The sequence below is a fragment of the Acomys minous genome (assembly GCF_964271855.1).
Source record: "Acomys minous genome assembly, chromosome: 16".
Taxonomy (NCBI): domain Eukaryota; kingdom Metazoa; phylum Chordata; class Mammalia; order Rodentia; family Muridae; genus Acomys; species Acomys minous.
Window position 1 is genome coordinate 16,051,679 of NC_140498.1, and position 24,726 is coordinate 16,076,404.

At 45.8% G+C, this 24,726-nt stretch overlaps 1 protein-coding gene across 2 annotated transcripts in view; it reads left to right on the forward strand.

Moving 5' to 3' along the window:
• The window catches only part of GLRA1 (glycine receptor alpha 1), a 90,466-nt gene that overhangs the window by 41,215 nt on the left and 24,525 nt on the right, over positions 1-24,726 (forward strand). For both annotated transcript variants that reach the window (XM_084761187.1, XM_084761188.1), the window contains exon 3: positions 3,349-3,416. In XM_084761187.1, coding sequence (XP_084617313.1) covers positions 3,349-3,416 — 68 coding nt within the window. The remainder of the gene's footprint in view (positions 1-3,348; positions 3,417-24,726) is intronic.

Sequence of the window (24,726 nt, forward strand, 5' to 3'; positions counted from 1 at the left end):
TGGGCTCTTTTGTCTTTGTTTTCGTTTTTTGTGTTTTCGAGACAGGGTTTCTCTGTGTAGCCTTGGCTGTCCTGGATGGACTCACTCTGTAGACCAGGCTGGCCTCGAGCTCACAGTGATGCACCTGCCTCTGCCTCTGCCTCCCGAGTGCTGGGATTAAAGGTGCACTTCACCATGCCCGGCTCTAGTTTTGGCTTTTTAAGACAGTAGTCTCCTCAAAGAAAGAATAAGCAGGCTACCAAGATGAACCTTGATAGCCTATGACCATATAGTGGGGGAGAGGTCCCCATCTGTCTTAGACCTAGGGGAGGGGAATAGGGTGAAAGCTGGAGGGAGGGAGGAATGGGAGGATACAAGTGATGAGATAACAACCAAGTTGTAATCTGAATAAATTAATTAAATAAAAAAGAAGACAGCAGTCTCATTCTGTATCCCATGCTGGCCTCGGACTTCCTGTACCAGCCTCTTGGGCATTAAGATTTACAGACATGAGCCAGCATACCTCATGGACTCTACGATAGATACTTTTCAGATGGCCTCGGGCCACACACGAGTCTGGAAAGCAATTGGTGACGTGACAGAAAAAAACTCCCCGTCCTACTAGCCCATAATCTAGGCCACAGGATAGCTTCCCTGAGAGGATGCCAAGCCAGTAGAGCTATGACAGGCCACCTAGTTTCTCCCACTAGTTTCTGCCTCCACTCAGGCTGTCCCCTGAGCATTTCTTTACTTTTACCACCCTTCCCTTACCCTTCAACTGTCCATCCTTCACACATAATAGTCTCTAAAAGTGCACACACACACACACACACACACACACACACACACACACTTCCCTTCTTCTTATAAATTGGTTCATCTGATAAAGAAAGGTACATGTCCCAGGAGGCCAGAGACAGACTCACTTTCAACACAGTGGGTAGGAGGGGGGAACACCTCAGTGACAGAGCTCTTGTCTAGCCTGGGCTAGGTCCTGAGGTCCATCCTCGGCACTAGGTAACAAGGGAAAGGAGGAGGGGAAATAGAAAGAGGAGGAGAGGGGCCTTCTAATGAGAAATACCTCATCCTTCCTTGGGACTTCCCACCCACTGTCTCACTGTAACCTCTTGTGTCCATAAAAGGCTCTGTCCCTCCCTGAGGCCTTGAAGAGAGGGGATCTTAGCTAAGTTTTTGTACAAGCTGTGGGCTTCCTTTCTGAAGATGGGCACGCTGGAGTGGGTACCGGAAGCCACACAGCCAGCCACTCTCTTCTTTCCACAATCCGAAAACTTTGGTTCCAGTCCTGGCTCGACTGCACCTAGTGAGCCCAGAGAGACTGGAAAGCCCTCTTGCTCCTTTGAGAGGAGGGGACATTTGTGCTCTTCCTACCCCAGCACCTCCTGGGGACAACAAGAGAAGAGCCCTGAAGGCATTCCCAGATTACAACCCGAGTAAAAGTCTATGATGTATCCAAGCCTTAAGCACCTTCAAGGTCAGATCAAGGTCAGCTCCTCTCTTGAGGTCTTCCTGTCTTAGTTAGTCTTCAGACCCTTTCTCAGATGACCTCTCCTTCTTTGATGCTTCTTGCTTGTGGTCCTACGCCCCTCCCTAGCTGTTTCACTGAAGCTTGCTTATATGAAGTTAGGGTTTAATCTTCCAGATTCTGCCAGGCAGGATAGCATACTTCTGGAAATCCCAGCCTCAGAAGGCTGAGGGGGAGAATCACTATAGTGAGTTCCATACCAACCAGTCTCATAAAATGGGGGTGGGGAAAGCAAGGTAGATAGATAACTCAATTGGTAAAGTAACAGCCTTACAAGCATAAGGACCTGAGTTCAATCCCCAGCGCCCAAGTAAAAAACAGTTGTATAATTCTAGTGCTAGGAGATAAAGATTGGTGATCCTTGCAACTTCCTGGCCAGCTAGCCTAGCCTACTGTAGTGGTTTGAATGACAAATGCCCCAATAGGCTTTGGCATGGTTGGTGGCGCTGCTTGGGGGGATATAGGAGGCGGAGCCTTGCTAGAGGGGGCTGGGGCTGTCTTTGAGAATATATAGCCGCGCCCTACTTCTAGTGCTCTCTCTCTCTCTCTCTCTCTCTCTCTCTCTCTCTCTCTCTCTCTCTCTCTCTCGTGTGTGTGTGTGTGTGTGTGTGTGTGTCTATTTCTGCTTCATGCCTGAGGCTAAAGATGTGATTTCTTGGCTTCCTGCTCCTGCCTTGATGCCACGCCCATCTGCCATAATCTACTTATCCGTCTGGAACCATAAGCCTAAATAAACTCTTTCATCCAAAAGTTGGTTTTTGGTTATGGTGTTTCATCAAAGCAACAGAGAAGTAACTAATACAGTGAGGAAGCCTGTCTGAGAAAAGCAAGGTGGGTGGTACCTAAGAAATAACGACAATGCGCTCACAGGCATGTGCATACTCGCGCGTACACGCACACACGCACACACTGATTCTGGGTTCTGCCCCTGGCTGCATAGGCCTGCTTCTTCCTTCCTCTCAACCTGTCTCCGATGGTACAGCCATCAAGACTCAGGCCAGTCAGAACTGGAACCCTGGCTCCACCATTCTCCAGCAGTGAGGCCAGAGATGAGTAATTTGGCATCTCTGACCCTCAGCTTCCTAACTCTGCACAGTGCTGCGGGTGACAGGCAGCCTTCTCACAGAGCTGTTGGGAGGTTACGGTGAGATCCGTGCTATTCAAGGTCTCACTGGGGCGGCTCCGAGGCGGGCAACTGCTGCGCTCACAGTGTGAGACGAAGGTTCCCAGCTTCAGAAACCTTCCAAAACAAGTACCAAGGCAGTTGCATTCCTTTCCTTTCTTCTAGGGCATAACAGGGCTTGGGGGGGAGGGGGGGCGGGGTGGAAACTTGTTCACAAAGTATTTAACAAAGGCATGTGGACTGTCCATCAGGCTTCCCCCCCTCCCCCCCCCCTCCCCCACCTGGTAATTCCCACCATCACCCCTTCATTTTCAGTTCATAAGTTCAAGGCAAAGAACTTGCTGTTCCTTGCAATTCCCGAGATGGCCTCCAAATGTTGTAGCCATAAATATATCTCAGACACAAATTAGAAGGCACCAATGGGGCTTGGGGAAGGGATTTCAGCCAGATGGCAGGATGATGCATCACCCTGTGTTAATGAAGGTACAGCTTGGCTCAGCCTCCGGTGAGGTGTACCTGCCCCTTCCCTGGGATCTGGGGAGCCAAGCCTGGCAGAGATGCTAAATGCAAGCTGGGGATCCCAGGCACTTAGGGGTGGGGTGGATAACAAGCAGGGGGCTCCTTGGCCCTCTGGGGAGCTCTGTCCTTGACCTTAGTATCTCTCCAGCCTGAGACTCAGTGGGGACTCTCTCTTGATTGACAGGTCCTCCTGTGAACGTGAGTTGCAACATCTTTATCAACAGCTTCGGATCCATCGCTGAGACAACCATGGTGAGTCCCTTACAGCAACCTCTGTTTCTGCAGTGGATGTCTCTGCCCTGGGACTGTGTCTCCCCTGCCCCATGTTTCCTCCCAAGGAGCCACAGAATCAGGTGTTTTTTGTTGGGTCTCCTGGAGGCTCTCATTTTGTTTTGTTTTGTTTTGTTTCCTGTCGAATTCAATGCTTCAGGTAAAAGTTTAACATCTGAAGAGGGTTAAGCTGCTAGCAAGGTGAGTACAGGACAAACCTTCAGAATTATAGAGTACAATAAGGGTAATTACAATTAAAAGTCCATTATATCTGTGTGTGTGAAAATGTCACAATAGAGGCTGTGTGTGGCGGCTCATGCCTTTCATCCTAGGCTCAGGAGACAGAAGCAGGAGGATCTCTGTGAGTTTGAGGCTAGCCTGGCCTACACAGTGAGTTCCAGCTAGACCTTGTCTCAAAACAGAAGCAAAAACAAAGTCACCAAAAAAAGTTTTAAAAATTAAACAGCAAGACTGAGGAGATGAATCAGTCAGTAAAGTGTCACTCAAGGATGAAGACCTGAGTCTAACCCCAGAATCCATATTAAAAAAAATATTTTAAAAAATTTAAAAATTTTAATATGTTGTGGTGGCATAAGCTTCTAATCCCAGCACTGGCAGGTGGATCACTGTAAGTTCAAGGCCAACCTGGTCTCCAAAGTGAGTCCAGGACAACAAAGACTACACAGAGAAATCCCGTCTTGAGAAACAAACCAAATAAGATGGATGGCTCCTAAGGGACAACACCAGGGTTGACTTCCGGTCTCCGCACATGCATACATGTACACCTACCTGAATACACACACACATACACACACACACACACACACACACACACACACACACACACACACATACACACACATATACACAGCCATACACACACACATATACACACATGCACACACATACATACACACACACACACACACACCAAACAGGGTAAGCATTTAGATTAAAAGAAAATGTGGCGTGCCAGGCTGTGGAGGTGCACACCTGTAATGACAGCAGGCTGTAATTCTCAGGAAACAGAAGCAGGGAATAATGGCTTAAAGGCCGTGTAGGTGTCTTAGTTAGCGCTTCTGTTGCTATGAAGAGACACTGTGACCATGGTAACTCTTCGGTTATTTTTAGATTTATTTATTTTATGTATACGAGTGCTCTATCTACATGTACATCCCCATGCCAGAAGAGGGCATCAGATCATATTACAGATAGTTGTGAGCCACCGTGTGGTTGCTGGGAATTGAACTCTGGACCTCTGGAAGAGCAGCCAGTGCTTTTAACTGCTGAGCCATCTCTCCAGCCGGGACCACGGGGACTCTTATAAAGAAAACATTTAACTGGGGCTGACTCACAGTTTCAGAGGTTTAGTTCATTATCGTCATGGCCGGAGCCATAGCAACATGCAGGCCAACAGGAGGAGCCGAGAGTTCTCCATGCAGATGGGCAGGCAGGAGGAAGAGAATGGTACGCTGGGCCTGGCTTGAGCTTCTGAGACCCCAGAGCTCACCCCAGTGACACACTTCCTCCAACAATGCCACATCTACCCCAACAAGACAACCCCCTTTAGTAGTGCCACTCCCTCTGAGCCTATGGGGACCATACTCTTTCAAAACCACCACACTGGGCTACACAGGATGACCTGGTCTCAAAAATAAATCCATAAAAGTGAAAAGCTACTAATGACTTTCAAATTGATGGAGAAGATGCTGGGTATAGGTGCTGAAGTGATGTACGGGGCCAGTTGTGTTATTTGCCCTCTGTTTAATGTTTTTAAAGTTCTATAGGATAGGGTTTTAAATAAATCAATTGTTCTGGGCTGGGGAAACACAAGACAAAGATTAGCAAATGTTAATAGTAATCATCTCTGACTCACAGACTTAGGGATAATCTTATTCTGCCAGCATTATTTCATTTTTTTCCCCATTTCTGTGAGGAGTAGATATAATATTAGCAGTCCCAAATGTGTGAAATGACAGTTTAAAAGTTTTTCTCAGTCACACGAAACAAAACGTAAATCAGCTCTACTCATATGGAGGGAGTGATCCAGCCTGTGAGAAAAATAAATAAATAAAACAGCCTGAGGTCAAGTTGTAGTAGAGTGAGATTCAGGGAGCCCCTCCCCCAACATACACTGCCACCTCATATCCCCAACACACTGTCACCCACCTCTGCATCTTTTCTATCAAAGCTTCCTACATTTTTCTCTACTCAGAATCCTTTTGTGTCCAATAAATTTTTACATCATCTCAAGTATATAAATATATAAAATAGGGCTGGAGAGATGGCTTAGAGGTTAAGAGCACTGACTGCTCTTCCAGAGATCCTGAGTTCAATTCCCAGCAGCCACGTGGTGGCTCACAACCATCTATAATGAGATCTGTTGCACTCTTCTGGCAGGCAGGCACACATGCAGGCAGAACATTGCATACATAATAAATAAATAAATCTTCTTTAAAATACATAAAATAAATACACAAATATTTATTGAAAATCAAGGAAATTTATTTTAAGACAATTCTTTAATATATATATATAATTTTACTATTTATTAACTAAAGCAATAGATATGCTTAGTTTGCTTTTACATAAGTAAATTAAAATGCCTGTGTGTGTGTGTGTGTGCACACACACACGAGCGCATGTGTGCCATGTGTGCCTGTGCCTGTGTCTGCATGTGTATGTGTGTGTGTGTATATATGTGTGTGCCTCTGTGTATTTGTGTGTGTGTGTATGTGTGTGTGTGTGTGTGTGTGTGTGCACGTGTGTGTGCCTGTGAGTGCCTGTATGTGTTTAGGTATGTGCCTGTGTGTGTTTGTGTATATGTGTGTGCCTCTGTGTGTAGGGGTGAGCACCATCATGAGACCAAAAAAGGACATTGAGAATATCTCTCTCATCTCTCTCTCTGCTTTACTGCCTTGAGATGGGGTCTTTAGCTTGCCATTTGGGCAGGCTGCCTGGCCATCAAATTCCTGGCATTTTCATGTCTCTGGCCCACTGATGCTAAGGGTTCAATTGTTCATAGCCTTGCTCAGCTTAAAAAAACAAAAAACAGGGTCTTACTGTGCATCTCTAGCTGGCCTGGAATGTCTTATGCTGGGCCTTCCTATGTAGTCCAGGCTGGCCTTGAACCCATCAATAGCTGTCTGCTTCTGCCTTTGTGTGCACGGATTAAAGGTGTATACTACCACACCAGCCTTTCACAATTTTTTTTAATGTAAATGCTGGGCAGTTCTAACTTAGTTCCTCACGTTCACAAAGAAATCACTCTCTCCCAGACCCATGAATGTAATCCTGACCAGATACTTCTTGACACAGAGTCGGTCAATATTTTGATTCAGAATCATCAGTGCCAAAAGCATCTACACACATCACATCGATACAGTCAAAACTGGCAGGTGTGTGTTTAAAGACATTTTCAGAAATTGCTGGAAATTCTGTCCAAATCCCAAGCCAAAACACATTCAATTATTTTTTTTTTTTTATGAAACTCAGCTCAGCAGTCTAAACAGCAATTTGCAAAATCAAACATTCCAACAGAGTGCAACACAAAGATACCGAGTTGAAATATGCCGGCTCAGAAATGATAGTAGGAAATACTGTTTCTCCTTTCTACAGTTACATCGTGACTGTCTATGGAGCAGAAAGCTTTGTATGTGGGGCTGGAGATATGATGTAATTGGCACAGTGCCCATGTAGCATGCAGAAGGCCCTGGATTTTACCCCCCTTTACCACATAAACTGTGTGCTAGAGCATGCCTCTAATGTCAACACTCAGGAGATGGAGGCAGGAAGATTATTAAATTCAAGGTCATCCTTGGCTACATAGCAAGTTCAAAGCCAGCTGAGCACCTCCAGGAGGCCCCCCTCCCTGGAGTCAAGTCTCTACTCTGCTACAGTTCCCACAGCCACACTTAGGGCTACACCACTCTGTTTGCTTGTCCCTCCCCGGACTGTAATGGAAGTTCACAGCTGGCTGAAGTCCGGTCTTGTTTCCTGAAGTGACCAACCTCCGGAGCCAACACAGCAACGCAGCTGCAGAAACTCAGTCATTCTGTTAAATGAATAAGCCAAAGCAGATGCACTGTCCACCAAGCCCAGCTGTTGCTGCATCCTCAACATTCACAAATCCTGATCTGTCCCTCCCACTGTAGACTTGGAAAACCCCTGAGCTCTTCATGGGGCAAAAGGACCTGAATCTGTTCCTTTGCAAAGAAACTTGTCCTTACGGGGTCAAGGAGGTATGGCATACATTCAAAAGACTACTGGGCTAGGGAGAATCTGGCTCAGTTGATAAAAAGTGTTTGCCACACCACATGAGGACCTGAAATCAGTCCCCAAAGCCCACTTTAAAGTCTGGCCATGTTAGTAGCACACACTTGTAATGGCAATGCAGTGGAGGTGGAGACAGGCAGGTCCCTGGAGCTTGTTGACAGCCAGCAAGACCTAATCAGTGGGCCCTGAGCCATTAGACAAAAAAAAAAAAAAAATGTAGATTGAGTCTGGGGAACAACACCTGAGGTTAACAGCCTCTACGTTTACATATTAATTGATTAATTGATTGATTAATTAAATCAGGGGCTGGACCACCAGTTTATGGAAATGAGCCAGCTCTGTAAGAAAGGGCATAATTACACACACACACATATATACATACATAAATGTGTAAATAGATGGATGCAAAGTGGAAACCCAGCCGCAGCACACCAAGCCCAGCGTACCTAAGGGAAAAACAGATGATGACTCTGGGGACAACCCACTGAAGAAGCCCAAGGAAATATTCTGTTCAGAGCAGAACCAAGGGCAGGCTGATGCACTTCTCTCAGGGTGACCCACAGGACACAGACCATGTTTGTCAAGGAGGGCAGAGGCAACCCCCTTCCAGCCCACACACTCCAGAATACTATGACATTTTTACTTTCAGTTCTTGGCAAGTGTGAGGCTCATTATGTATATTGATTGGGCGTTTTGAATACTACACAGGTGTGTGTGTGTGTGTGTGTGTGTGTGTGTGTGTGTGTGTGTGTGTTCATGCATACATTCCCAAAGACCAGAGGGTGACATTGGGTGCCCTCATCTCTCACTCTCTATCTTATACTTTTGAGATAAGGTCTCTCACTGAACTGGAGCTCACCATTTTTTCAACAAGGCTGGCCAGTAAGCCCCAGGGAGTTTCTTGATTCCACCGGCAAGAGGACCAGGGTCACAGAAGTACATGGCCACACCTGGCTTCTGATGCAGGTGTTGGGGACTCAAAATCAGGTCCTCACGCTTGCGCAGTATTGAATGCTGTTACTAACAAGAGCCTTAGAGTCCTTTCTTGGATTTTTTGTTTTGGTTTGTTTTGTTTTGGTTAGGTTTGAGTTTTTGGTTTTTGGGGATTTTTTGTTTTTTGTTTTTGTTTTTGTTTTGTTTTGTTTTGTTTTTGACATCTGCAACTCTCTAATCCACTTTGTCTATTTTTCTGTGAAGTTTTTTGTTTTTTGTTGTTGTTGTTTTTTTTTTTTTTTTGGTTGTTTAACTCTTGTCTTTCTATGGTTGAGTAGCAAGTACTTCTACACCTCAGGTGTTTGTTTTGTGCTGTGGTTCTTTTTTTTTTTTTTTTTTTTTTTTTTTTTTTTTTTGAAACAGGAAACAGGGTCTCGGGTATCTTTGGCTGCTCTCTAACTCCTTACGTAACTGGGATGGCCTTAAGCCCCTGTTCTCCCCCCACCGCCACCTCAGGATTACAGGTGTGGGCTACAACTTGTTCTAACTCCATTTTTAAAGTAGCCACTGGTTTGCTTTGGTTTGGTTTTAGTTTTCATTTGGACCCAGGGTCTCACTATGCAGCCATGACTGGCCTGGAACTCACTACGTAAGCCCAGCCTGGCTTTGAACTCAGATAGACCCGCCCCTCCCTCTACCTTCCCCGCTGCTGAGATCAAAGCTGTGTGCTACCACACCCGGCACCGTTTCTTCTCACTATTTCGAAATACTGTCTTTCTCCTAAATTGAATTCTATCTACACAATTTCTAGCCTCACATCTCTGTCCATTTCCTTCTCCTGTCCTGTCCCCTACACCAATGCCACACCTCGGTCACCGTAAAACCCTTTGTCATGTCTGGCAGGGTCCCTCTGTTGTTCTCTTACAAGGTTTTCTTGATTCTGCCAGCCATTTTCGCTTCCATATGCACTGTATTGTTTTGTTTTGTTTTTTTAAGCAGTCCATTCATTATGGCAATACAAATGACCCAGATACAAATATCTAGGAAAAGGAATTAAAGTAAGAGGAAGGGCGGTCAAAGCTCACAAAGTGACAAAATAGGGTAAAGCATAAAGTCAGGCGCAAAATGCAAGTTGGAGGCAAGACCTCTAGAGTGCTTTAGAGGCTCTACAGAGAGGATGTAACTATGGTCCCTAGGGCACTTACTTACTCAGTCAGTGAGAGACAGTGGAAAGGAAGGGCTATGCGATTCTAAGGCGTTCAACCTCTTTACTGTTGGGGAAGGGGTTGGAAGAGGCGGTCAACAGGTAGATGTTCTGGGAAATCCTGCAGGCCTTGTAGTTCTGCAAGTACCTCTGGCATATGGGAGATATGGGCCGTGGTAGTCATGGAGTCCTTAGTGAGGCTGTCACTGAGCTCTTTTAGTCAATGAACTTGAGACCTTCACCCAGTGCCAACTCCAGGGGGAAGAAAACCATATCCCAGGGCCACGTAGATGCACAAAGTATCTCGGACCACTGGGTCAATGGAGAAGTTACAACACAAATCCACCTGTATGTGTAACTCCAAGTGATTCGCTTCCCGGAGTCACTCAATGACACTTCTCAGTTAAAGGTATAAAGACATCCGCTCGAGCCAGGTGTGGTGGCGCACGCCTGTAATCCCAGCACTTGGGAAACAGAGGCAGGTGGATCACTGTGAGTTCGAGGCCAGCCTGGTCTACAAGTGAGTCCAGGACAGCCAAGACTACACAAAGAAACCTTGTCTCAAAAACAAAACAAAACAAAACAAAAAGACATCTGCTCACGTACCTTGTCTCAATGGTCCAGAACCTTTTGAAAGTCTTGCTACAACACATCACTGATAAAGGCCTTATACCACTGCAATTTCTCCTTCAAAGTATCCAAGGCCCATCATCTGGGGTGCATTGCCATGGTGGAGTCCAACACACAAGCATGGTGCTTTGCACTGTGTTGTCTTGCTCTATAGTGAAAGTTATTGCTACATGTTGATTGTATATATATTGGATTTCGCTGTGATATCCTTCAACACTCCCATAACACATTTTGATGGAGTCCATCCTTCCTCCCAATGAACCTCAATCCACATTTGAAGCCTATAAAAATCCCTTCCACTTCTAACTAGGATGACATGGAGTTTGTGAAAACTCACATGGAAACAAGTAACATCTTTCCAATGTTTTCCAAATACAGTGCATCCTTTGCATTTACAGAGGCTCTCAACACTCCAGCGATGACTAAGAGAAGGCAGAGCAAATTAGATTCTGCAACAGGGGGCAAAAATGAGTCTGTGGGCAGTCTTGGGAGCATTTCCTCATAGTTGTCCTTCCATTCACCACTGAGGAGGATGCCACAGCCAGGAGTTTGTGACAGCCCAGAGTACAATCCTCTCTGTCTGACTAGATTCAGATAGCATTGGATCAACCATAATTTAAAATAGAAGTGGAGAGACTATATTGCCAAGCCATTCCAGTTTACAATGGAGGTTGCTTGTATTCTCACAAAGGCAGTGGGCTTGCTCACATGCTCACGCAGGAACTCTCTTGCCACTGCCTGCACACTAATGCTTAAGCAACTGTTACTTCTGGCAATCACAAAACCAGGATAAAGAGAAATAAACTGTCTTAGAAATCCTATCCAGCCAGGCGTGGTGGAGCACTCAGGAGGCAGAGGCAGGCTGATCTCTGTGAGTTCTAGACCAGCCTGGTCTACAAAGTAGTAAGTCCAGGGCAGCCAGGGTGACACAGAGAAATGCGTCTCAAAAAAGAAGAAGAAAGAAAGAAAGGAAGAAAGGAAGGAAGAAAGGAAGGAAGAAAAGCTGGGCATGGTGGTGCACGCCTTTAATCCCAGCACTCAGGAGGCAGAGGTAGACAGATCCCTGTGAGTTCCAGGCCACCCTGGTCTACAAAGCAAGTCTAGGACAGCCAAGGCTGTTACATAGAGAAACCTTGTCTCAAAAAAAAGAAACAAAGAAAGAAACAAAGAGGAATCCCATCCAAGCTAGAAAGAGATCTAAAATACATCTTCCCTGACCACCTAGTAGCCCTTTTCCAGTGACAAGGAGAGTTGACTAAATGGTTAACGACACAGACTACTCTTCCAAAGGACTCATGTTCAATTCCCAATGCCCACATGGCATCTCACAGCTGCCCGCAACTCCAGTTCCAGGGGATCCTATGCCCTTTTCTGGGCTCAGTGAACACGAGGGTACACATGTGATGCACATGAACTTATGCAAAGCACACACACATACACATGGAAATAAGTAAATAGATTCTTAAAACTAAAGACAGTAGGTAAGATGCTCGTGGTGCTGACTTGAATTCCAATCCCCAGCACCCACATAAAAAGATGAGCAGGCCTCACCTATTATCCCAGTGCTGTGTGGGTGGAGACAGGAGGATCCCTGGGCTTTCTTAGCCAGCTAGTTGGGAAGTTCTGAGTCCCAGTAAGAGACCTTGTCTCAAAATAAATAAATAAATAAAAATAAGGTGAAGAGCAACCAAAGAAGACACAAGATGCCAACCTCAGGCACAGGCACATATGTGTATATGTACATGCATCCACACACATGAACATGTACACACTCACTGTGAACATTCAAAAGTCAGTACCCATCGGGGCATGGAGATCCTGACGCTCAGATGACACCACATCACTAACTGCCAAATCCCTGCTCCATGACCTTCCTTTTCTTGTACTACAGAATTATTCCAACATATCTACAAAAGCATCCTGTAAATGAGGTGCTCTACAATACAACCGGGTTCTACTTATTAAATTAAAACACATGCCTAAGGGGCTGAGGGAGCAGCTCCCTTGGTAAAGTGCTCGTCTAGTGTGCACGAAGCCTTGGATTCAATCCCCTGCCCCACATAAAATCAGATGCAGCAGCTGATTGCACATAAGGCCTGCACTCTGGGAGTGGAGGCAGGAGCATCAATAGCTCAAGGTCATCATCAGCTACACAGTGAGCTTGAGGCCAGTCTGGGCTACATGAGACCCTTTCTAGAGAAAAAAAATTATGTATACAATCATTAAGAGTACCCACGATGGCTATGGATGGCTGAGGCTGGGTCTCACCAAGTCTGCTCAGTTATTATTCTGACTCGAAGAGAGTGGCTTTCTTTTCTATTCTGAACACATCATCCCATTCTCTTCCAACTTTCAAAGAAATGTATGTTTAGTCTAATGGGGATTTCCTGACACTTGATGCTGCTCTTTTACTACTTATAGAATTCTTTATCTGAATTTTTGAGACAGAGCCTCACCAGGTAGGCAACAGAACTGTAAAATATGTAGACCAGATTGGTCTGCCTCCCGAGGGTTGGGACTATAGGTGTGTGCCGCCACATCCGGCTTTGTCTGACATGTTGACAGTCTTTGCTAGAGTAGCCCAGAAAGAGCATTTGGTCGGGGGGGGGGGCAGGGGGGGGGGGTTGTGTCTAGTTTCATTCGTTTGTTTGTTGTTTGTGGGAAAGGGCAGAGCCCCACCACATTCCTGTGATGGTCAGATGACAACTTGCAGCAGTCAATTTTTCCTTCCACTGTGTGGCTCCTAGAATCAAACTCTGGTGTCAGGCTTGGCTTTAAGTACCTTTATTCTCAGTGCCATCTCATCTGGAGACTTTTAAAGCTTCTTTTTCACTTTATCTTCTGTGCATTGTGTTTTGCCTGCGGGTACATCTGTGCACAATGCGCATGCCTGACTCTCACAGAGCAGGGGTTCTCAACCTGTGCCTTGTGACCCCCTTTTGATACTGAATGACCTTTTCACAAGGGTCATCCAAGACCATTGGGAAACACAGGCATTTACATTATGATTTATAATAGTAGCAATATCACAGTTAATAAGTAGGAACCAAAATAATTTTATGGTTGGGAGTAACCACAACATGAGGAACAGTGTTAAAGGACTGGAGCATTAGGAAGGTTGAGAACCACTGTGGTAGAAACTAGAAAAAATTGTAAGATCCCCTCTGACTGGAGTTACTAAAGATGGTGAGCTGCCATTTTGGTGCTGGGAATTAAGCCCAAGTCCTCTGGAGGAACAGCCAATGCTCTCAGCCTCTTATCCGTCTCCCTACATATTCCCCCCAAGTTTTTTTTATTATTTTAATTACATGTATGTGTGCCTGTCCTTGTGTGGGTCTGTGCATATGAGCACAAATAACCTTCAGAGGCCAGAGGCATTGGAGCCCCTGGAACTTGAGTTACAGTCAGTAGCAAGCCAACTGACATTGGGGCTATGAACTGTACTCTGGTCCTCTGGGAGAACAGCATGCACTCAACCTTTAACCCGTATCTCCAGCCCCTTATATATAGACTTTCGAGCTTCGTGGATCTAGAAGTCCACCCACCCGTCTCCCAAGATCTGGCCAGCTTCAGCCGGTCTTGCATTAAACAGCCTTCTTATGCCGGAATGTCCATGATGCAAATTTCTGTTTGCTAATTTTTGTCTCATAAGTCCTGTCTTTTCTTTTTTTTTTTTCTCTTTTCTTGGTTCTGATATGTTGGGTCTGCTGTGTGTTCAGTCACATTTTCATCTTACTGATGGAATCTCTCAGAGCGCAGATTGCGCCCAGTTCTTTTCTTCACAATCACTTCCTCTTTGCTGGCTTTCTCTTACCGTCTCCCAGACGCTGAATTAGCTTCCTGGGTTGGTCACATCACCTATCTCTGTTCCCTCTCACACCACTGCATTTCCCTGAGATCGTCATTTTGAATCCCATTCCGGGCATTCCAGTGACGCCCTTTCCTTTCACGGCACTAACTAGATCCTGTGTTTGGCGGCGGTCACTAGATCTTCCTTGCGTTCGGGTAGTACCTCCCTGTTTCCAGGCTCAGCGTGTTTTTTCAGTCTTTGCATCAATAGCTGAGCATTTGTGGGACAGCCATACCTCCTAGCTCTATGAAGAAGCTTCTCTAGAGATTCTGTCCTAGGGAGGGTACTGCGGTACTCAGGCTTTGGTTGTGGGTCACCTCACTAATGAGATTCCCCCAAGAGTAACTCAGCTAGAGCTCAGTTGATGAAGTGTCTGAAGGCCCAGCTTCCATCTCCAGCACCACATAAGCCAGCGATGGTGGTGCATAACTGCAGTCCCAGGGCTCAGGGGCAGAGGCAGAAGGACAGAAGCCCACGGTTATCCTCAACTACACAGCCAGTTAGAGACAAGCCTGAGCTACATTATTTTGTCTCGTAACAATACAAAGAATTACTGAGATCGGCGAGTTCTACAAGGGCCTGGGCTCCAAGTGACTGAGAGCATCGTTTTTTGCAACTCTGCTGGGGATGACGGTGGCTAGCTGAGTCAGATGTCAAAGCCTGGATACGCATGCGCTCTACCGTCTCGGGCTGGTGTTAGTGCTGGGCTCCACCACCTGTCCATGGGAACGCACAGCAGCATGTAAGCTTAGCTTCAGGGTTACAATTAGCCTCTTGAGCCTGGCTGGCATGGTCTGTGAGCATGGTGGGATGCTGGTGGAGCCGTGGGAATGGAGTGATGCTACCACAGTGGAGTGCGCACTGAAGTAGTGACTCCACTTTTAAAGATGAACATAGCAGATTAAGCCCAAGGGAGAGAGGCGAGACACTATAGGAGCCCATGCCCTGAGGCTATGCTGCTGCGTGGTCTCCAGAAGCTCGCTAAACCTGCCTCAATGCTGAAGACTGTGGGACTCCCCCCTATGGCTAGGAGCCGCTTCCGGAGACCTTCTGACTTCTGCCCTGAGCCGTGGCTTCCTCCTGATTCCAAGTTCCTTGCTGGGAAGCCACGGGTCACAGATCAGGGTGTTGCTGCCTCTCTACACTGCCATCCTCTCCCTGGCTAAATTTAAGTGTCAGCCCTTACAAAAGCAAATATGGTTTTGGTCTTGGTCCTTCTTCCTGAAAGAGAAGAATGCTGAGTACCTCCATTCTGCCATTGGGGAGTGGGCAGCGTCCATCCATGGGCGCACATGCGGATGGGTGTGTGCTCACAGGTGTGAGTGTCTGTGCAATCCAGAAGTCAAGAACCAGGTGTCCTCCTCCAGTCCTCTCCTACTTTTTTTTTTTTTTTAAATCTGAGACAGGGTCTCTCCCTGACTCCAGGCTTGCTGTCTCAAATAGACTTGCTGGCCAGTGAGTCCCCAGAATCCTCCTGTTTCCACTCCGCCAGCCTTGGGGTTGTAGATGTATAACTCAATGCCAGGCTTTTACATGGATGTTGGGGACCCAAGTCTCCATTTGTGTGAAGCACCCTACCTACTGCACAACCTCCTCGGCCTCCATTCAGCCTCCTTAGGGATTTCCTTTCCAAGTACACCAGTGGCACCTCTCGACACTGTGGGTCACAGATTGTCTTTCAAGGTTAATACCCACCTTTTGGCTTGCACCCTTCAACAGCCAGGTACAAATCCACCAACATTTTCTTTTTCTTTTCTTTCTTTCTTTTTCTTTTTCTTTTTTTTTTTTTGCTTTTGTTTTATTTTGTTGTTTTTGTTTGTTTGTTTGTTTGTTTGTTTGTTTCAAGACATGGTTTCTCTGTAGCCCTGTCTGTCCTGGATCTAGCTTTGTAGACTAGGCAGGCCTAAAACTCAGCGATTCACCTACCTCTGCCTCCCTAGTGCTGGGATTAAAGGCGTGCACCACCACACCTGGCATTCTGCACATATTTTCAATCTCCTAAACCAGAGTCCTCCTGACAAGGATGACCACACACTGTGACACAGCTCAGCAGGGTCCTGATGGACTCTATTTACTCCACTCCTTCCTTCATTTCTGACATAGAATTTTTTTAATTTACACCCATTTTATATTGAGTAACATTCTAAAATATTGAACAGAGCATTTAATATTTAAACAGCAAACATTTAATTTTAAAACACTTTAAATGTTTTACTATAATAATCAATATTGAAAATAGATTTAATATAAAGTAGATGGAGGTTGGCTTTTTTTTTTTAAAAAATGCTTTGGAGAGAAGGTCTTACTGTGTAGCCCAAATGCTGGGTTTAAAGGTGTGTGCCACCACACCTGGCATTTTTTTCTTTTATGAAAAAGAGATCAAAGTATATTATACAATTATCAGAATAGTGTGAAACTGAAATCCAAACATCCTGGGCTTCATATATACAGCCTAGTGCTTACCACTTGTGTGGCTTCGGATGAGAGCCTGACCTGGAGACGGTGAGCTGGCTCAGTAGGTCAAGGCACCCACAGATAAGCCTGATGACCTGAGTTCAATCCCCTGGGCCCAAGTGGTAGAGAGATTCAACTCCCAAGTGGTCCTCTTCCATCTGCATGTGTGCTCTGGCACACATATGCTCACACACATGTAAACACATACACACAGACAAGTATGTTTTTAAAAGAAAATTGATCTCTTCTTTAAGCCAGCGAATTTGTGTCCTTCCTGTGAAATGGGTATCATGGGGTCCCATATGCTTGGATGATAAAATATTTGGAGACCCGACTCACACAAAGTTCTAAAGGTTCAACATCAATCAAAGTAGATGCTGTCAGGCATTACTGTATGATTTTTGGAGTCATGCTGGGGGGTTTTCTTCCATCCACAAAGACAAGTGAGGACCCTATCCAAACCACCCTGTTGGCTCCTGTCAGCAAAGCTAACTCGGAGCGTGTGATACCCAACTGGGGAAGTGTCCAGCAGTGAGTGTGATGTCCTAGGGGAGGTTAAGGTTCAGATAGGGCATCTGGAAAAGGGTCAGCACAGGGTGCAACAGTGAGATGGGCCTCTAACACTCTTGAATGGAAGCTAGGAAGAACAATGAAGGGATCTCAGGAAAGGGTAGGGGCACCACAAGCTCTGGACTTGAGGAAGGGCACACAGTGGGCGAGGTCCTGCAGCCAAATCAGAGAGTGGGCACTGAGAGAGCTGGGACAGAAGCTTCCTGTCCTTTGCCCTCCATGACACTTCCTTGCCATACCCGACAGCACTGAGGGGTCATGACCTCAGAGAAAGCTTGGTTAAATGCTCGGGTGGCACCAATTTACTGAGTTCAAATCCCAGCTTTGCCAAGTTCTCCTGACCATGAGACAACTTCCAAAGTTACACGAAACAAAGTAGGAAAAGAAGTGAGGTGAAAGTGAAAATGACCATGTGTCTTAGTTACTTTCTCGTTGCTATGATAAAAAAAATACTCTGACAGAAACAACTTAAGGAAGAAAGGGTCTATTCTGGCTCCCAATTGCAAAATGCACTCTGCCACAGTGGGAGGATAAAGACATTCAGAGCCTGAAGTAGCTAGTTACAAATACAGCCACAGTCAAGAAACAGAAAGGGGGCTGCAGAAATGGCTCAGTGGCTAAGAGAACTTAACTGGTCTTACGGAGACCCCAGGATTAGTTCTCAGCACCCACGTGGCAGCTCACAACTACCTGTAACTCCAGTACCATGTGATCTGGCGCCCTCTCCTGGCCTCCATGGGAACTGCACATACACGGTACAGATACAGATACACAGGCACACACATTTACACATAATTAAAAATAACTTTAAACAGAGGAAGAAGTAGAGAGCAGTGAATGCATGCTGTTGTCCAACTCCTTTTCTTCATCTATATGGTCCAGGATCCCCTTCCCAGAAAATGGTGTCACCCACAGTGGGCAGGCCTTCCCAACTCAACACAATCAGGATGATGCCCCCACAGGCACATCCAAAGGCCCATCTCTCAAATGATGCTAGACGCTATCCAGCTGACAGCCACCACTAACCGTCACATCATGTAAGCCTTGCCCCAGTCTGGAATTGCTAGGCATCCTGAGAAATCCATTTAGCTTCCCTAGACCGTGTGTAATATGTAGTTGAGACTGAAGTCTCCACAGCTCTTTCTAGCAGTAACATGTGTGCAAATGATGGGATGGTTTTTTTTTAATTAATTAATGTATTTATTTACTTAACCTCCAACGGAAGTTTCCCCCTCCTTCCTCTCCTCTGAGTCTCCCCTCCCTGCCACCTCCCCCTGCCTATCCATTCTTCTTCTGTTTCTCTTCAGAAAGGGGTAGGCCTCCCGTGGATACCAGCCAGCCTTGGCATATAAAGTTGCAATAAGACTAGGCACAGCCTTTCCTATCGAGTCTAGATGAGGCAGCCCGGTAGGAGGAAAGGGTCTGAAAAGCAGGCAACAGAGACAGAGACAGCCTTGCTCCTGTTGTTAGGAGTAATGGTGATGATTTTTAAAGATCTTGGGGGCTGGAGAGATTTCTCAGTGGTTAAGAGCACTTCCCAGACTCTGGCTGTCTCCTCATTCTGTTGACAGTTTTTCTTGGCTGTGCAGAAGCTTTTTAATTTAAATTTGCCGATTCTTGCTCTTAATTCCTGTGCTTTTGGAGTTGTCCAGAAAACCAAAGCCCGTGCCACCATCTCAACATATTTTTCCAACGTTTTCCTCAAGTAGTTTCAAAAGCTTTATGGTTTACATTAAGGTCTCTTGTCTACTTTGAGATGATTTTTTTAAGAGAATGAGCAACAGACAGTGAGATTTCAGTTTTCTACAGCAGGATGTCCAGTTCTTCCCTGCACTATTTGTCAGCGAAGTTGTCTTTTCTTCAGTGTATGTTTTTGGCACCTTCATTAAAAAGCAGTTGTCTGAAGATGCTGAGTTTATTTCAGGTACTCTATTCTACCTCCTGGATCTAAGCATCTGCTCTTGTGCCAATATCACACCATTTTTAACTATCGCTCGGCAGGATGTCTGAAATCAGGCTCCGTTCCTTTCCAGCTTTCTCCTTTCCACTCAAGATTGTTTGGGCTTTTGTGCTTCCGTATAAATTTTAGGATTTTTTTTTTAAAGCTCTGTGAAGCATGTCTCTGTTGTTCCAGTGGAGGTTGCATTTCATGTGTGAACGCTCGGTGTGTTAGGAGTCTTTTAACAATGGTTCCTTCAATCTGTGAACGTGGAATGGCCTTCCTCCGCCTTTCAGTGTCCTCAGATTGGTTTAAGTTGGGTAATTTTCACTGAAGAGTTCTTTCACTTTAGCTAAGTTTATTCCTGGAACTGGAATAGGGGCAGGTGTTATATTTAAGACAAAGTCTCATGTAGCCTAGACAGTCCTCACACTCCATACATAGCCAAAAATGACCTTGGCATTCTTTGGGGTTTTATTTATTTATTTATTTTATGTGTATGAGCATTTGTACAGGTGTGTCTATGTACTGCATGCATGCAGTGCCCTAGGAAGTCAGAAGAGGGCATCAGTTCCCCTGTAACTGGAGTCACAGTCGCACCCACCATGCAGGCTTGGGGAAGCCTCTACATGGGCAGCCAGTGGTCTGAACTGCTGAGCCATTTCTCCAACCCTAAGCTTGATCTGTCTCCAGCTCCTCAGTGTTGGAGTTACAGGTGTGCCCCACCACAGCTGGTTTATATGGTACTGAAAATGGAACCCAGAGCTGGGTGTGTGCTAGGCAAGCTATCTGCTGAGTTATTTCCCCAGCTCCCAAGGGGGGTTGTTTTTTATTCATTTTGTAGCTATTTTGAATAGGATGCTGTCCTGATTTTTTTTTCTTAGCAAATTCATTATTAGCGCATAGAGAAGCTACTGACTTTGGTATGTTGATTTTGTGTCATGGTACTTGACTGAACTAATTTATCACTTCCAATAGCCTTTGTTGGAGTCTTGGGTTTTTCATGTATAGAGTCATATCAACTGCAAACAGGAACAATCGAACTTCCTACTTCATATACCTTGCACTTTTTCTCTTGTCTAATAAAAGAGCGACTTTTATATCATCAGACAAGTTAGGTTCAAACTCCAGCCACTTCCTCCCCTCAACCTTTCTTCATCAACCCTCTGATCTGAGCATCCTTATCCTTGAAAGTGCTTTGTCTTTGAAATCAGGTTGAGGGCTGGGGAGATGGCTAAGTCAACACAGTGCTTGCCTTGCAAGCCTGGTCCTGAGTGCAGTCCCTAGAACACACATTTTAAAAGCCAGAGCCAGTGCCAGAGCCAGGTGGATCCCTAGGACTCACTGGTAAGCCAGCCTAGCCTACTTGGTAAGTTCCAGACCAATGAGGGACCCCGACTCAAAGACTGAAAGAAAGACAGAGGGACAGAGGAGAGAGAGAAAAACAGACAGGCAGACAGACAGAGGGAGAGAATACAAAAGGTGAATAACACCTGAGGATCCTCACAGTATTGCCCTCTGACTTCCACACCCAGTTGCTGGACACACACACTATATTGTTTCCACACATAGTTGCACTGGCACATACACTTTATTACTCCCACGCACAGCTGCACTTTCACACACACAGTGTTATTCCACACACAATTGCACTTTCACACACACTGTTATTTCCACACACAACTGTACTTGCACACACACTGTATTACTTTCTTTTCTGTCACTGTGATAAAATAGCCTGACAAGAAGCAGCTTATGGGAGAAAATGTTATCTTGGCTCACAGCTCTAGAGCTAAAGGACTCTGTCACAGTGGGGAAGGCATGGTGGCAAGAGCAGGAAGCTGGCTGGTAACATGACATCCACATTCAGCATAGAAATTAGGAAGTGAAGCCAGGCTATAAACCCTCAAAGCCCAGTGACGCACTTCCTCCAGAAGAGCCCCACTTCCTAAAGGTCCCATAATCTTCCCAGAAAGCACCAAGCGCTGGGGAGCAGGTGTTCAAACACTTGAGCCTGTGGGGGATGTTTGCCATTCAAACCACCACGCATATGCAGCCATAAACACATACACCATTACATACACACACTTTTCTTTAAATCATGTTGAAAATACTTATCCCACAGGGTTCTTCTCGGGATTTAAAAAAAAAGTCAAGTTGTGCAGCATGCTGACACAATGCCTGTAACACAGGAGGTCCTCGGTAGGGGGCGCTGTTCTTATGCTGGCTTGAGTAAGCACAAATGCCCCTGCCTACAGGCCTCTGTGCTGGGTTGTTTCTATGTGAGATTCCTTTTACCCCTGACTCTCCCGCATTCTAATCTTAAACACCCTGAAGCTGTGGCCCCATTCTCATGGCTGCTCTATGCGTTCACACCTCTTTTCCTCACGCACCGTTGGCTCCTTTCCCAGCTAAGCAGATACCATGCGCAGTTACTATCCTTATCTGGGTACAAGAGCTGCTTCAGGAGGAAAGACAAGCGGAAATGGACGTCTCAGGTGCCACCTTCTCATCTCACCTTGCCGGAAGCAAGCCTTACTGTTTGGGAGAATGCGGCTGAAAATAGTTTGTTAGGACATCCTAAGAGCCATCATACCCTGAGCTCCCTATAGTCAATATTTGTGACCATGTTTTGCCTTGTGCACTGGATGATCTGAGTTATCCAAGTGCAGAAAGCAAAATGCTTCTGCTTCTGCTTCCGCTTCTCCTTCCGCTTCTGCTTCAGCTTCTCCTTCTGCTTCCGCTTCTCCTGCTGTCTGCCTGCCTGCCTGTATCCAACTCAGCCCAATCCATAATAAAAGTCAATTTGAGTTTAGCAAAGGAAAACTCAGCTCTGTCCTTGAGAGCTAAAAGCTGACTTTAAAATGTGCCCAAGGGCCTGGAAGATGGCTCCGCTAGTAAAGGCAAATGCCACGAAGCCTCACAAACTGAGTTAGAGTCCCAGAACTTATGTAAGAGGAGAGGTCCAACTCTCAAAAGTTGATGTCTGACCTCCACACCTATGCCGTAGGATATAAACACATAAACACATACATACCCCCCAAAAGTAACAACATATTGTTTTTCAAAAGGTGCATGTGTCAAGTACAGTGGCATACACTTACAATCCAGCATTCAAGAGGCTGGAGCAAGAGAATGGAAAGTTTGAGGACAACCTGACCTACACATAAAAAATGAAAATAAAAAGGAACATGAGGGCTGGAGAGATGGCTCAGCGGTTAAGAGCACTGACTGTTCTTCCAAAGGACCCGGGTTCAATTCCCAGCACCCACATGGCAGCTCACAACTGTCTGTAACTCCAAAGTCTGACACCCTTACACAGACATACATGCAGGCAAAACACCAATGCACATACAATAAAAATAAATATTTTTTAAAGGACCATGAGTTTGCTTCTTCCATCCATCCTTACTGCTATGTCTCTTGCTTCTGATAACACTGAGCAAGTCCCTTGCCTTCCACATTTCTTTTCCAATAACATACTCTCTTGAGCTCTGAGATCATTCCTGTTCAAACATTTTGAACTTCATATTTCACCACAATTCTGAATTTATAGGAGCTTATTAGATGCTAGAAGGTTAAATTAGACATCATAAAGGAAAGGGGGGAATCCAACTATAAAGGACACATAGGAAACCTTCAAATGTTCAGAGTATATTGAATGAATGCAAGCATGGATGGATGGATGGATGGATGGAGGGATGGACGGATGGATGAAGGATAAATTGGTGAGTTAGTGTCTTTCCATGACCTTATAAACAAAGCAACTGGTTGCCCAGTCATCAGAGATCAGAACGTCAGAGAATCTCAAGTCTTGCAAGACGAGTGAGCTGATGCTGAAGGTAGTTGGACTACACCTCCGAATGCCCCCGCCTCGGAGATTGGAAACTAGTCCTGGGTTGGAGAATTCCACTGCCGCCTCTCTGACCACCGACCTTGAACACGGACTCCACATGTGTCAGACACAAAGCGAGCAAAGTGCAGCCCTTGGCTTTCAGCCCATCACACCATTATTTTGATCTCTTCTGAGCTGCACTCCCCCACAGCTGTTTACCAGCCCCAGGAGGAAAACCCCAGGTTGAGAAAGTGTCTGGGAACCTGTCTGCCAGAGAAGCTAGGCATCGGGGACCCTACATTATGCTGTCCACGTCTCTTTTTCTGACTCTCGATAGTCATTTTATAATGAGATCCTATGGGGCCTGTTTCCTCCTTTCAAATGATGCACCTTTCTATTTGTTTACATGCACTATTTCTGCAGAAGGAAAACAATACGACATGAAAGTAAGAGAGGACTAATAGGGGTAGCAGAGATGATGTAGGAAAAACTCGAGTTTACCGTCATCCTTTCCAATTGCTGCCAGTCATCCTTGGGAGAGGAGTCACTCTCAGGAAGGAAGCACTCAGATGGGTGTTTCTGAGGATTTCATTCTTCTGGGAACTTAACAAGAAAGCCAGGGGTACCTAGAGCACCCAGTTCCTAAAGGAGGCAGGGCTTTAGTTATGTTCACAGAATTTGCCAGGCAACAAGGGCCAGAGCATCCAAAGCAAGAACGGACTTCCTCCGTCTAAGTCAGCTGTTTGCTAGAAGGCTGGGTCAATGTGATGCCAGCCTTACATTTCCCCAACCCATGAGCCCTGTTCTTGAACACATCCCTCAGCCTTTCCAAGGCCGTTTCTCACCCCACCCCACCTTGCTGTGCAAATCTGAGTGTTTGCTTTCAGAGCTTTTGTGAGAATTAAATGTGTATGACAGTATGGAAAACATTTTAAGAAATGTCACTTCCTTTTCTTCCTCGAAGCTACATGAACAGTCTTGACATGTCACCAGCAGGAACGTCAAAAGTACGGCTGGGGCTTGGGGACTGGAGGCTTTTTATGCCCAAGCATTCATAGACTGTTCACTCACTCCCAGATGACTTTTCCAGAATCCATCCTAACATGCTCTCTGTGCAAACTCCAAGGGAGAAGGAGAGGAGGGGGCCAGCCTTAGAGATGCCACTACCAATGCAAGAAAAGCAAAACCCAACCTCCAGGATTGGTGAGATGGCTCGGCGGGTAAAGGCACTTACCACTAAGCCTTACAACCTGGAGTTCGAGTCCAGAGTCCTACACTGTAGAAGGGAAGAATCACCCCCTGAAAGTTGTCCTCTGACCTTCACATCTTTACTCACATGCTTGTGCATGCCACACATCACATGCAACACATGCAAGAGTGAGACAGAGACGGGGAGAGACTAAAAAACTAGACAAATGTTCATTTGAATTTTGTTGAATGTTTTTCTTTGATATGTATGGGTATCTCACCTCATGTGGGTCTGTGCATGTATGTGGTGCCGGTGGGGGCTAGAAGAGGGTGTCAGGTTCTCTGGAACTGGAGTTAAAGATGGTTGTGAGCTTCCACATCGGTGCTGAGAACCGAACCTGAGTCCTCTGGAAG